Source organism: Astatotilapia calliptera, chromosome 3 (genome assembly GCF_900246225.1).
Source record: "Astatotilapia calliptera chromosome 3, fAstCal1.2, whole genome shotgun sequence".
In the NCBI taxonomy this organism is placed as follows: domain Eukaryota; kingdom Metazoa; phylum Chordata; class Actinopteri; order Cichliformes; family Cichlidae; genus Astatotilapia; species Astatotilapia calliptera.
In genome coordinates this window covers 23,369,802-23,384,896 of record NC_039304.1, presented here as the reverse complement: position 1 = coordinate 23,384,896, position 15,095 = coordinate 23,369,802, and the positions used below count along the sequence as shown (strand labels likewise).

Sequence of the window (15,095 nt, the reverse complement as noted above, 5' to 3'; positions counted from 1 at the left end):
GTAAGATAATGCTGAAATGATCACTTGTTAATTTCCAAAGTCCAGAGCAGCATTACTGTCCATGAACGAACATATTCAGACTCCTATAAAGGGAAACAAAGCTGACACTGTGCTCAGTTTAGTCTCAGAAATTCAGCCTTTGAAGCTCCAGAAAAAATAGAGAAGGGAAACAAACGTGTGACGCACCAGGTTTTTTTGATAGCATGAAATTCCAAACGAAAGCGATAGCAGCGCCAACGTACAGCAGGCCAATGATCACGATGATGAAAGTGGCCGATGGTTCCTTCCTGACAGCAGAGCCTTAAAAGATAAAGAAATACAAGTTATTCCTGTAAAACTAGCTCTGATTTGGTTCAAACTGCACATGATGAGGGTGAAATAATAAAATAGTTTGTTTCTGAATGTGAGTCATTATTACCTGGAATATGTATGTGTGTCTCTCTGCTCTGGTTGGTGTTCCTCTGTTGGACTCTGCAGGTGATGTTGTTGCTGTGTCTCTTCTCCACAGTCACTCTGCTGCTGACAGTATAGAGGTCATCAGGACCTCTGAGGGTCTCTGTAGGTCCAGCAGAGAGGAGGTTTCCCTCACCGTCCAACCACAGCAGCTCAGGCTCTGGATATACAGCCTGCAGACTCACACTGTAACACCACCCTGCTGCTGTCATTTGACATCACCTTTATGACGGGTGTAGAGACTGACCCTGAGGAAGGGAGACGAGAGAAACCACTGAGCCATTGCATGCAGGGTAATTGGATAGACCTTTTTCAAAGCTTTTTCTTTAATTTCACCTCATTCTTCACAGTAAAAAAAGAGTTTGATGTCTCTAGATGCTTCTATAATTAGTAAAATCCATTTTTTAAAATAAAAATATTACCATTGTTACCTTGTGTTACGCCTCCAGCAGAATTGGTCTTTTAGGGTTCATATGCAAAAAAAAGCCAGTTTTTGTCTCACACACTGAAACTTCTCCACTCCGTAGAGCTTTATAAGACGGGTCCTGGATGATATGATGAAGAGCAAGATGTTCATGACTGAGATTCTGAAAAGTGCCAAACAACTGCTCACAGGTCTGTTCACTCGTTTGAGGCTGAAGAGATATGCCAGAGAAGCAGAGGCCTGGAGAGTAAATAGGCTGCTCTCCAAATATTAGTCCAAGGTGTACTCTCAGCTTCAAGAGAAGACTAGAACAAGGTCTGCAAGAACATCTGGGAGAAGGGCACATCACACAACACTAACAGCAAGTGGGTGGTGGACCTAAGAGTAGACCACAGAGAGTCAGTCAACATCAGAAATGCAGACAACTAACAATGAGTCTCCAGAATGAAGAGCTGGACAGCATCAGGACCTGACATGTTTTATACATACTATTTCATAACAGTCATAAGATACTCAGCTGCAGTAACAAAATCATCACATGAGAAGATATGTGTGACTGATGTAAAGACAGATACAGATTATTATGCGTGCAGGATTCCACCCAAAGTCCAGCATCCTGATGCTCTATGAGCAACAGAGAAATTGTGAGAATTCATGTGGCAGAACCACAATCCAGGATTAAATATGAACCATCCATGAATACATCAGGAAAAAGCCCCCCTGAGATCAGCTGCTTCAAGACTCCATCAGCTAGCTGAAGAGGACAATGAGGAGGAACAGGACAGAAACTGTCATGGACGACCAAACACCTGCATGGGATGTACCATCGATCGATTGAGGAAATGGCTGGTATCAAGAAATCCTACCAGTGGTTGGAAAAGACCACCTTACAGGACTGTACAGAGGCTCTGATCATGGCAGCACAAGAAGAGGCCCTAAGATCAGATCCATAGAGCTAAGACTCTACCACAGCCAACAGGACCAGAGCTACAGGCTGCCCCAAGGTGTCCCAGAGACTATCTGACACATAGCAACATGAGGTAAGGTACAAGCTGGGAATGAGCACAACCAAGTGTCTGAGATAGTGTACAGGAACATCAGAGGTTTACCTCTGCAGAAGAGAAGTGTTAGAAGCACCAAAACAGAAGTGACAGCTGACGGTCTCCAGAAGATCTCCTGAAGAGACATCCTTCGCTTCTTATCTGAAAGTCAAAACAAAAGGCTTTTACTCTCTTCAGCTCTCAGTGAAGAATGCTAACAGTCTGGTATTGTGAAACTGATTCGGTAATATAGTTATTTCTAGAAAAAAAAAACTTCCCTTTTACGTCCATTCTAAATTTGTTTTCTATTTTGTAATGAGTGATGTTCAGTCTTTATAAAAAACAAAACAAAATAAAGGTCATTCAAAAGATCATCATTACTGCATTTAATGAAAAGATATGATCAAAATTATTCATCAGAGATTTGGGAAATTTTTTTGTCAGTTCAAACAAAATGATTGAAGTAAACACAACAACACGTGTCTGAACTTTCGCTAAGTGAGCGCTCAAACACATTTTAAAGTTGTTTGTTTCTGAAATGTCACTCCTGGGTGAGGTTAGGAATGTGGACCGACCAGTAAACCAACAGCTTACAGTTTTCTCTCAGGCCACATCTCTGCAGACGCTGCCACCAGTCTGTCGATCTCTCTTCTATATGTTAACGATACACACCACACTTGTAAGAATCATAAAGTTTAACTCTTTTTTGTTAGTTTTCCATCAGTAAACCATCAAACATGACCCCACTCTGAATCCCTGAAAAGTTTTATCAGAAGTCATTCAAACTTTTCCAGCTCTGGTGTTTACAGATGCAATGACCCACAGAGACGATCAGATGATAGAAAAGTCCAAACTCATGATGTTTTTAATTGCGTTTCACTTTCAGTTACTTTTTTGTTTTTGATTATCTGCTGACAATTCATTTCACTTTTCTTTATGCAGCATCAAATCACATCAGCAGTTAACTTCCAGGTTAACACATTACATTGTGTGTTCCCACTAGAGGGAGCTACAGAGCAATCTGCTGCTATGACACCAGGATGAAGCAGGTTGTGTTTACAGCACAGCAAAGAGCCAGAGGACATGAAAAGATGTTCAGAAATATAAAATGTGGAACTTCCTGTTGATGTGACCTTCCTCTTGTGCATTTGGTTTTGTGGTTCTTCTTTGGGCGTCGACTGTATCTCTGTCAAAGCTGATGGATGGTTAGAGGGTCGTGATTGTTGATTTGTTGATGCCAACACAATCAGATGATCCCAAAGACACCAGTGTGTGTTTTTAAATGAGTCAGTGTGGAGTAAAGTTCCTTTACTGTTTAATGGTACAGTGTGCCACACATGTTTTTATCTGTTTTTTCTAATGTGTGTCATTGCCTCCTGTTTAAAGCCACATTTATGGGCCATCCAGGCACTATGTGTTTGTTTTTGTGTTGTTTCTCTTGGTTTTGTAAATGATTTCTGTTTTTGTAAATAAAGTTTCTAAGTTACTCCCTTATTCTGCCTCCACAGTCGAGCTGTGACAGTATTTATGTCTGACTAAATACACCCACTGAACAGAGAGTACATACGCTGTCCATTCTGAGGGTTACATAACAGGACATACAAAAAATAAAAAAGCTCTTAATTTTTTTTTTTATATAAAACCTCAAATAAACAAAAGCACATATTATGCCTTGTTGTTGTTTATTTAATAGAAAATAAGTCAAACTACAGAAGCAGTCCTGCAAAAAACTGAGCACAGACTCTTATTCAGTACCACACATAGTAGGATTAACTTGATGTAATAGTTTTTGTATGATTTTATGGGTCATCTTTACATCCTGACATGCAAGTATTTGTTCATGCACAGCTCTCTGAAGGTCCCACAACAGTATTTGAGTCAGGCTGAGGTTTGGACTGACCGGCTCATTGCTGCATTTTGGTTCTTTTCACTTTCAGTGGTGTAGATTTGCTGCTGTGCTTGGGATCACTTTCCCTGATGATCCAGTTTCAGCCAAGCTTTAATATAATACTTTGGTGTACAGAGAAGTTGATGTTGAACTCAATAGCTGTGAGGTGCCTGAATCATCACGCCTCCAACACCGGGCTGTCAGCTGTGACGAAGCATGAAGTGAGCTTTGTAAATGTTGTTGTTAAAAGTCCGCTTGTTCACTGTAGCTGTTTTATACTACGTTACCCATGATGCACCTCGGTATCTGTACTTCCGGTTGGGAACGTGTTCAGCGCAGCGCTGCACAGATGAGAGGTGTGTCGGAGGAGTAACGTATTAACGTGCATTCGGTGTGAGTTAATACTGCGTGCGTGCTTACCATGTGAGTATTGTAAGATGAGAGTGAGGCTTGTTGACTTTATCTGTGTAATTTGCTATCGCTAAGAGGCTAGTCCCGTTGCTATCGCTAAGAGGCTAGTCTCATTGCTATCGCTAAGATGCGTTTTGTTTGGCCTACTACAGGCAGCCTTGTGTTCAGCCCATATTTCATTCCATATACGACTTACTGTCAAGCATTGTGGTTGTAGGTGGATGTAACTATTTACTATGTTTATTCTCTGAATCGTTGCAATCTGCAGAGGTCTGGTTTGCCAATGTATATACAAGCCAGAAATTCATTTATGGTCTTAGGGTGCCATCTAGTGGCCATGAGGTTATGGCAGATTGTATAACATTACGCTGGAAACCCACAGTACTGTATAAGGGGTACACTGCTATCCATAGTGGTTAATACAAATGTTTGTTCTTTCTGTTTACAGATGATCTGTCACGGCGGGGTGCGCCGATGTGTGCGGAAGCAGGACCCAAAAGCAGATGATGACGAGGAATAGTAATGATTAACAGAAAAGTGAACCTTTATTGCGATGGCGGCAGGAAATGAACCAAGAGACCAAAGCAAACAGGCAAAACACTAAGAAACAAAACACTGAACTGACAAAACACTAAGAAACAAAACACTAAAGGTACTAAGACCAAAAACTATAACTATGACCGAGGTGGAAAATAAACAGGCTAAGACTATGACTATGACCATGATTCTGGTGAGAATAAACAGACGAACTGACAATGGCATGAAGAAAACAAAAGGCTTAAATACAGACATGAGGTGATCAGGGGAAGTGGCGACACATGAGGAAACAGCTGACTGACATGAATCTAATGACAGGACCAGGAGGAGTGAAAATTAAATACAATGACCAAAGAACACATGACACTGTCAGAATAAAACAGGAAACACTAAAACTAGAAATACAAACTTAACATACCAAATACGTGATGAATAATGCAAGAACTCAAACAGAAAACCCAGGAACAATAACTGCCTAAACTAAAGGCAAATAGGAAATAACACAAAACTAACAACATCTCAAAAAATGAGAACAATACAAAGAAAGCTCAAAGTGCTGGGTCGGAGACCCAGCCTGTGACAGAGCCCCCCCCTCAAGGGCGGATTCCAGACGCCCTAAAACCTCGAAAAACAAAACCAAAAACAACCCACCAAGGGCGGGCGGTGGGGGTCCAGGACGGAGGGCCAGAAACAAGGCCAAAAAAAACCAAAAACAACCCACCAAGGGCAGGCGGTGGGGGTCCAGGACGGAGGGCCAGAAACAAGGCCAAAAAAAACCAAAAACAAAACGTCCATCAAAATCACAGGAGCGCAGGGAACAGTTCATGACTCCTCAGGGGGCCGACCCGGAGGGTGACGGTCCAGAAAGTCATAGTTCATGTGATCAGGGGGCCGACCCGGAGGGTGACGGTCCAGAAAGTCATAGTTCATGTGATCAGGGGGCCGTCCGTGCGGACGGCAACGGCGGCGACACGGAAACGGTTCAGGGGGCCGACCTCGACGGCGGCGACGTGGAAACAGTTCAGGGGGCCGGCCGAGCGGAAGGCGGCGACGGCGCCCAAGTGTCAGGCGTACCGGCCGAGGCTTGGAGGGCACAGGACCAGGCGACGCTGAAGCAGAGGCTGAGGCCGGACCAGGCGTAGCAGAAGACTCCGACGAGGCCGGGCCAGACGAGGACGAAGACTCTGAGGCTGAAGCCGGAGCCGGACCAGGTGGAGCAGGAGCAGCTGATGCAGAGGCCGGACCGGGCGAGGATGAAGGCTCTGAGGCTGCGGCTGACGAAGCACAGGCTGGAGCTGCGGCTGACGAAGCACAGGCTGGAGCTGGACCGGGCGAAGCACAGACCGGAGCTGGTCCTGGCGTAGCAGAGGCAGAACCAGGTGACAGTGAGGCAGCCACAGGTGGTGAAGCAGAAGGTGGCCAGACGGGCTCCTCAGGCCCTCCAGCTGACGAAGCATGAGGCTGAACGGGCTCCTCGGGCCCGCCAGCTGACGTGGCGTGAGGCTGGACGGGCTCCTCGGGCCCGCCAGCTGACGTGGCGTGAGGCTGGACGGGCTCCTCGGGCCCGCCAGCTGACGTGGCGTGAGGCCGGACGGGCTCCTCGGGCCCCCCAGCAGACGTGGCTTGAGGCCGGAAGGGCTCCTCGGGCTCCTCGGGCCCTCCAGCAGACGTGGCATGAGGCTGGTGCGGTTCTCCTGAACCCCCAGCTGACGTGGCATGAGGCTGGATGGGCTCCCCGGGCCCTCCAGCTGACGAGGCATGAGGCTGGATGGGCTCCTCGGGCCCTCCAGCTGACGAGGCATGAGGCTGGATGGGCTCCTCGGGCCCTCCAGCTGACGAGGCATGAGGCTGGTGTGGTTCTCCTGAACCTTCAGCAGACGAAGCATGAAGCTGGCTGGATTCTCCTGAACCTTCAGCAGACGAAACATGAGGCCGGACGGGCTCCCCGGGCCCTCCGGCTGACACTGAAATTGGCTGCACCAGCTGTACCTCCGTCTCCGGCTCCAAACCGGCCTGGATAGCAGTCCCACAGCAGCTTAGCTGAGCCTGATGGCTAGCTTTTCCAGGGCAAACAGTCTCTGTATAGCCGGGTTGCGTTTGTGATACGGAGCGTCGGTGGCGCGCACGCCGCTTTTTCTTAGGAGTGGAAGACGGCGGAGCGATGGGTGGAAGTCCCTGGTAACTCCGAGGTCCCCCGAGAGCCAGTCGAGTTCCCCGGAAAGAGTGCTCGTGCTCCGGAATGAGCCACGGCTTCCACCGGAGCTCCTCCTCCAAGAGAGCGCAGAATATAGACTGGCGCTCGTCGTCGTCCAAGTCTATGGTGTGCGGCGCTTCCTCGCGCTGAACTGTGACAGGAGTATGGCGAGACTGTGATGAGGGCGTGGAAACTGGTGAGCTGAGAGGTGGTGACGCTGCGGCGAATCTCAGCGAACCGACACGAACACACTCAGGTTCCGGAGGCAGCAATGGAGATGACTGATTGTGGGGTTGTTGTGACTGGTGGGTGCTGGAAGCCATTTCCTGACTCGACAGTCCCTGGGCCTGCAGCATCTCCTTTATCCTCGTAAAGGCATCAACTATGGCAGGTGAGTCCGGGAGCTGGAGAAGGCGGGGATCCCTCTCCATAATAGCTTCAGCAGCGTTAATCCTTACCAGCTTGCTCTTTAAATCGGGCGCTGTAAAGAAGCAGTCGAGGATCGCTTGGATCCGAGCAGTCTCCTCCAGACACTCGGTGAGAGCAGAATCCGCTGGGTCCATGACTGGTCAGTTCATTCTGTCACGGCGGGGTGCGCCGATGTGTGCGGAAGCAGGACCCAAAAGCAGATGATGACGAGGAATAGTAATGATTAACAGAAAAGTGAACCTTTATTGCGATGGCGGCAGGAAATGAACCAAGAGACCAAAGCAAACAGGCAAAACACTAAGAAACAAAACACTGAACTGACAAAACACTAAGAAACAAAACACTAAAGGTACTAAGACCAAAAACTATAACTATGACCGAGGTGGAAAATAAACAGGCTAAGACTATGACTATGACCATGATTCTGGTGAGAATAAACAGACGAACTGACAATGGCATGAAGAAAACAAAAGGCTTAAATACAGACATGAGGTGATCAGGGGAAGTGGCGACACATGAGGAAACAGCTGACTGACATGAATCTAATGACAGGACCAGGAGGAGTGAAAACTAAATACAATGACCAAAGAACACATGACACTGTCAGAATAAAACAGGAAACACTAAAACTAGAAATACAAACTTAACATACCAAATACGTGATGAATAATGCAAGAACTCAAACAGAAAACCCAGGAACAATAACTGCCTAAACTAAAGGCAAATAGGAAATAACACAAAACTAACAGCATCTCAAAAATTGAGAACAATACAAAGAAAGCTCAAAGTGCTGGGTCGGAGACCCAGCCTGTGACATGACCACACACACACACATACCCATATACACACTCACACCCCCGTTACCTGCATGTGAATACTGTAATGCCTCCCTACCAACGCTGTACATCCTGTTGATGTCATCTGCCACCTCTTTAGTAAAGTTATTTGAACTACATCACTGTGGAGTACCATTCCTTCTGACCGAGGACGACTCAGTTGAAGCGTGATCGGCAATCAGTGCAAACATACATTACAAGTGGTCCTTCGAGCCGGATTCGCCTTGGCTGAGTTAATGAGATGGCAAACCCTCAGGATAGAGGTGCATCGAGTAGCTCCAAGTAGTTCAAGCAGCTCCGACTATGAAGAGGATGAGAGATGGCAGAAGATGGAATCAGTTTGGAGCAGTGGCCTCCAACACATGACTCAACTGCAAGTGTCTATGGAGGAAACTCATGGGACATTACTGAAGCGGGTGGAGCGTTTGGAGCAAGCTTCTAAACCTGGCAGTCCTCTTCCCCCAGAAACAGGAGCGTTAGAACAACCCCAACATATTTCCTCCATAACAGAAGTTGCACCACTACAACCTAGCAATGAGGTGTTACATGACACCACAACACCGGCGAACATGCCGACGCCAGTGGAAACATCTGCTCCATCACCTCCCCGTAAAGCGAGCCTTCACATTCAGCCAGTGCTGCACCCTGCCACTTATGTAGCTGCATCGACGCCACTCAGGAGACCTGGGCGATGCACTGCTGAACCCTTCTCATATCAGCGATCGGAACATCAGCTCCTGATGAACAGGCCAGGCCAGGTGCAGCTATTACATTCTGCATCCCCAGCTGATCAGCCACTACAACATGCTCATCTTTCAGTGCACCAGCTATCACAGGCTGTGGACCCAATGAGTCTGCAGCAGATGTCACATCCCGCTGCTCCTGTCTTCCAAGTCAGACATCCAGCTAATCCTGTGTACTTGCAGCAACCTTCACGTCCACCAGCGCCTGTGACCCAGCCATCACAGTGGACAGAAGCTCATCGCCCTGTGCCCACCATACTGCATCCTGAAGCTGTGCCTGATCCAGCTGGCAAGTACTATGTTCCTTATCCCTCAGGCAGTAACTATTCATCATCTTCCTCTGCTGAACACCATAATCCACAGGTTGCCACACTCACACCCCCGTTACCTGCATGTGAATACTGTAATGCCTCCCTACCAACGCTGTACATCCTGTTGATGTCATCTGCCACCTCTTTAGTAAAGTTATTTGAACTACATCACTGTGGAGTACCATTCCTTCTGACCGAGGACGACTCAGTTGAAGCGTGATCGGCAATCAGTGCAAACATACATTACAGTTGTCCTGGTACGTTTATGGGCTCAGTCTCTCATTTAAGGTCAAACTAAATGAAACATGGAGTCAGTTTCTAAAGCCCTAAAGAACAGGGTCAGAGATTAAATTTGATCCACTGTGACAGAAAGTTTTGTATTTATAGCAACCCATGAAAACATCACAGGCTGTGTCTCACACTAAACACAGTCTTTACTGAATACACACTGCAGAATCAGGTTGCATGGGAAAAGCACCACTCTCTGGGTAATGATAGTTTATAGCAGATATAAGCTGTAATTCTTAGTAATCATACAAGGTTTTTCCACAGAGGCCTGTGGGAAGAGACATTTGCTGCAAGCAAGGAAGCAGAATCGACTCCACATGGAAGCAGTTGCTACAGTACTGTTCAAAAGTTCCGAGTCACCCTTCATTTTTTTATATTTTGGAGGAAAGTAAGAAATTTGGGCCACTTTTATTTCCTTTAAGTAGTTTCACGAATTGTTCTCCGGGCTTTTTGAAGGATATTTTCCTTGGGGGAGGCCAATCCATGACTAATAGTCAATTGTCAGCACCAGACAGATGATTTCCAGGCGGTCTAACATTGTGGATCCAAATCTGATGGTAATTCTCTGTCTCCAACACCACCGGCTGAAATGCAGTTTCAAACCATGGTAGAGCCTCCACCGTGTTTCACAGATAACTGCAGACACCCCTCCATGCATATTGACAATGATTTAAACCAAACATTTCAAGTTTGGTGTCATCACTCCACAAGATGTATTGAATCTGTTTTTGTCCAGTTCTTGTGTAGTTTGTCATGCTTCAGCCTGTTTCCCTACCTAATGGCTTCTTGACAGCCACCTTTCCACTGAGACCATATCTGATGAGGGCTTCAGGAAACAGTAGCTGGATCAACAGACAGTTGCGTCTCAGGTCCTATTTCAGCTCAGTCTGCTGTAGATATTTTTTTAGGCCTGCCACTACTTCTTTCATCCTCCACTTGGCCAGTTTTTTCCAACTCGGCTGGGTGTGGAGCGTTTCCTTTTCAGGCATAAACTGCACAACCCACCTACACATGCCAAGTTTTAGGCTAATAACTCTGAGTGCTCTTGTCTATGCTGGATAAATGTTTGGTTCCTCAGTCTCGTCATGCTGCATTTTTCTAGCCTTTTAGGGTTGTGGGCATTATCAATGTCATGTATGAAAGATACACAACAGAACAGAAATACAAAGAACACAAAGAACTTTAATTTGGAACAACAGCAGAAAGAGTCAGCTCTGAGATTAAACAGAAACATTCTTTGAAATAAATTAAACAGCACAAACGTGGCAATAATTAAATAATAATATAATACTTATTTTTTTGCCTAAGTTTCACAGAAGGCAGCAGAAATAAACAGCACAAACAACAAACAGCATAAATATGGAGCTGCACTGCCTACATGTTGGCGGATCCAGAACATCAAATGAATATCTGCAGTTTCAAGTTTCAGTTCATGGCCGTTCACACCCTAAAGGGTGGGTCTGAGGGTAACCATGAATAAAAGGAGTAGTGAGACCAAGTTTGATTTAGATCCATGATCACTGAGCTATTTTTAATTAAATTTTTAATTCCAATGTATAATCTATTAATAGAGTCTCCATAAATTATGTTTTTGGTACTTCAGAGGTCTTTGGTGTCCTTCCAGTCTTCAATGTCTCCAACATGTTTTTCGACTCAGTTTCTACTTCAGTCCTTCCACATGATGTGTGACTGAACTGTTCCCACTGAAAATGTCTTTCCAAGGCTGTGGGTTGGAAATATCCAGTAAACTGTGACCAATAAACCAGCATGTTCATTTCAGTTCAACACAGTGAAAACCATGAAGGACTTTCCCACTTAACCTCCTAAGACCCGAACTCTTCCACAGCATGCATTTTTAATTTCTCTTTGATATTTGGGCTGATTAGGACCCGATGAATGTAAAAACAAAGACTTACCAGACTTTTTTTTTACCTGATTTTTGTTTCTAAGAAAAATGAGAGCCACATACGAGCATATTTATTTAAAATTTCAATAGAACAGTAGCAGTATAATGTCCTCATAAGTGAATATCAGGCCCTTGTAAAGAAAAATTGAGTATTTTGTTCAAAATAACCCAAAATGTGATGTTCACATATGTGGACGCCAGGTCCTAGATTAAATTTGTCCACTGGAGGTCATTCAGAAGCTTACTGAAAGATTCAAGGTGACCTTGACCAGCAAGATGTACAATTTAAATAAATGAGAACATTAAACCTGACAGTAATAAATAATGCTCTTTATCCTGCTAAGTGTTGATCTCCAGACTGAACTTCAGGTCTCTAATGAAGTCCAAGCAGTCCTCCAGTGTTGGACAGAGAGCTACAAGTGAAAAAAGAAAGTACAAAGAGGGTGAAAGAGATGGACCAAAGAACAAAACTGCAACGACATGATAGAGTCACATTCAAACTAGCCTCTAGTCTCTCATCCAGATCACCACACCCTGAACCCACTGCTCCACCCCTCCCCTGCAGCTGAGCCACAAACCACACCACAACTACAAAGAGGTGAAGCTTGGACATCTCTGCTGGCACATCCTCCTTTGAGCCTTTGAACTCAAAAGTTAAAAGTTGCAATAAATATTCAACTGGTGTACAATTATAGAGGATGAACACATCCATAGAAATTGAAACTGTTTTTGTAGCTGGCTATGAAGACGTGGATTTTTGCTGGCTTTTAACATGACAGTCTGTGAGGGCTGACTTGAGTAGATGAACTGCAGTTTGGGGCATTTTCACCCCTGCTTGGCATTAGCTCAGTGTACATGTTGGTTTTTAAACAATCATTAGGGTTAGATCGAAATAATGTTGCTGACAAGGAATGGAAAAGAATTTAACCATTGGTTTTAGACTGGCTACTTCACTGGATCTGAATCCAATTTAAAGAATAACCTACATGTGGCTTGTTTCATATATTTACTGTTTAGATATCCAGATTTCCCATGCTGTGTTTTTTCTGATACAACACTTGAGTCTTCACCTGAGGTCGAAGTTTAAATCAGACTCCGTTTATAGAAGTGACCTTATGAAGGGTCTCAGTGCTGCTGGGCCAAGTGTCTTCCTGTGGCTGCTGGTTTGAACCTCCAACCTGACTATCAGGATCCAGCAGAGCCAGAAAAGGTAAATCTCCAATGCTCTCAGGTCCATTAACACCAACCCTCCTTTGAACTCCTGGAATTGTTATGGTTCGTTTAGGTCACTTCGTCGCCTTGATGCTTCTGTTGAAAGAAGTTGAATAATAAGTCAGTCTGATGGCAGAAGAAGCAACAACATGTTTGTGTTTGTTTGTTTCTGATATACATTTTATTTGACGGCGAGAGAAATACGCAGTCACAGCCACAACCGACACAAAGGCAGTAACTACGACAACCAGAAAGACCCTGGACCGACCTGCTGATATATAAAAAAGAAAAAAAATGAACAAGGTCACCACACAAAACATCTCACCCAAACAAAAACAATGCAGAGAAAATGTGGGTTGTTATCTCACTATTTCTTGGAGACATCTCACGAGGATCTGGAGTTTGGAAGTTTCTAGGATACACGGGACTCTCTGTCGTAGAGGTCTTAGCGTACTTTGGATCTAAAATATAGTCATGATCTGTTCACATTAAGGTTTGGAAATGAGTTGAAAACAAAAACGTACCAAAACAAATCTTCTCACCGACTACAAGTTCAACAACAGCAGCTTTCACTCTGCTCTGCAGCTTGGGGATGAAACATCTGTATCTGCCGTTGTCTTCCTCCGACACGTTCAGGATCTTCAGTGAAATGTTCCCGTGTTTCATGTCGTCCATGAACAGCTCCGTCCTCCTGAAGTACGAGGCCATCTTCATGTCGGGGACCTCCTGCCTGTCCCTGTACAGGTGAACGTACTCCACTCGGCTCAGCCGGTCCGACGGGTCGGGCTTCAGGTCGGGTTTGGACCACTCCACCGTCAGACCCTGGACATCGAACATGGGCTCCAGGTGACACGGCAGGATGACATCATCACCCGGAGCGGCGATGATTGGAAGATTTGAACCAATCACCAGAACCTCACCTGGAAATATGGAAAATTTAACGTCTTGAACTCCACAGACCCCTGTAGAGTTACACACTGACGAAATAAACGCTAACAACAGTTGGCTCTGCCACTTTATACTGTAAAGTGAAAACTCTACAGTGATCCGGAGAAATCAAAAGAACCTCTAAGAAAAAGCACTTGGTAATAAAAAAAAAGAACTTTATTTTAACAGGAAGATTTCTCTGACAGAACCAGGCTCAGGGAGGTGCAGCCTCATAAAGAGCATAAAGATGTCTACTGAATTATGTTTAACTGTGTCATGGTCACCTTTTTGTTTTTACTGCTGAACAACTCATGTTAGCATCCTGACATTAGCCAGTCTCACCACTGGACTGCCTTCGTTAATGTGTGATTTTAACCTCAGCAAATAACCTGTTATTATAGGAGTCTGTGCAGTAAATACAGACACTCTGTGATGTTACTCATTCATTTAACTCTTTTAAATAACAGCTGTCAACTGTGACTGAAGACACAGTGTTAGCTGTTAAATGACTGTGTAGAAAAGTAGTTTGTGGTTCCAGCCTCGTAAACTTTTATTTTAAACTGATAACAGCTGCTGCCTCTGGGAGAAATATAAACTTCACACTTAAACTGTTGAGTCATGTGGAGCCTAAATGATGTGACACTGAAATATTGAAGAAAATAAGTCACACACATCTCTGAGACCAGCCAACAAACTGAACGAGTATCTCTGAGCAGCTACAGATTCATCTGAGATGAGACACGTGCACATTCATCTTAGTCAGTATTTTTTGAAGCTTTTAGCTCTGCTTGATTTAATACTTGGAGTCCTTTATAATACATAAATGCACATGTTCTAAAGCTAAACTTTCTTTCTAAAAAGACAATTACTTACTTTTGTGCTTTTATGACTTTTGTATGTTTTAAATGTTGCTATTAAGTTGGAAAGAAGGTCTCTATCACAGATAGCTGTGAATTCCTTAGATATCAGGACACAAAGACACGACACATTTTCAGATGATCATCGGTTTTTAATCTTTGATTGTTTGAAGTTTATTGACATTAAACCTCCATAAAAGTACCAAACTTGACAGAAAAACTTTGCTCATCATGAATGCAGAAGTTACCTGTCATCACCTTCAGTGACGCCACAGTAAGAAGTAGTGGCTCTACTGAATCTGGCAATCTGGCCCAAACAGCTATTATGTTATGACATCTTTCTTAAAGTTATTTGTTGTGCAACGTTTAATTAAGATCATTATTTACCTTGAACAGGAGTCCTGACGATGAAAGCCGAGCACAGGATTAAAGTCCAGAGTGGAAAAGGGAAAAAAGAGTCCTCAAAGTGCGATTTGTAGACACACATGATGAGAGCAAGCTCAGACAGTCTGTGGCTGAGAGAAGCAAATCTTCTTCTTCTTCTTCTTCTGTACAGCTGCAGTCAGGTCTGCCTCCTACTAATAAACGATGCAGCCCCTCCTTACCGCTCATGTGAACATCCAGGCTGTGAATGGGGAG

The 15,095-nt window shown here is 44.7% G+C and overlaps 1 protein-coding gene across 1 annotated transcript; it reads right to left on the bottom strand.

The window, feature by feature from the left end:
• Nucleotides 1–11,799: 11,799 nt before the first annotated feature.
• On the bottom strand, nucleotides 11,800–14,943 carry LOC113013725 (myelin-oligodendrocyte glycoprotein-like). Its single transcript, XM_026154869.1, has 3 exons — nucleotides 14,844–14,943; nucleotides 13,197–13,592; nucleotides 11,800–11,873 (listed from the first exon to the last, which is right to left on the bottom strand). The coding sequence occupies exons 1-3, from the start codon at nucleotides 14,941–14,943 to the stop codon at nucleotides 11,800–11,802; spliced, it is 570 nt and encodes a 189-aa protein (XP_026010654.1).
• Between the last annotated feature and the right edge of the window lie 152 nt (nucleotides 14,944–15,095).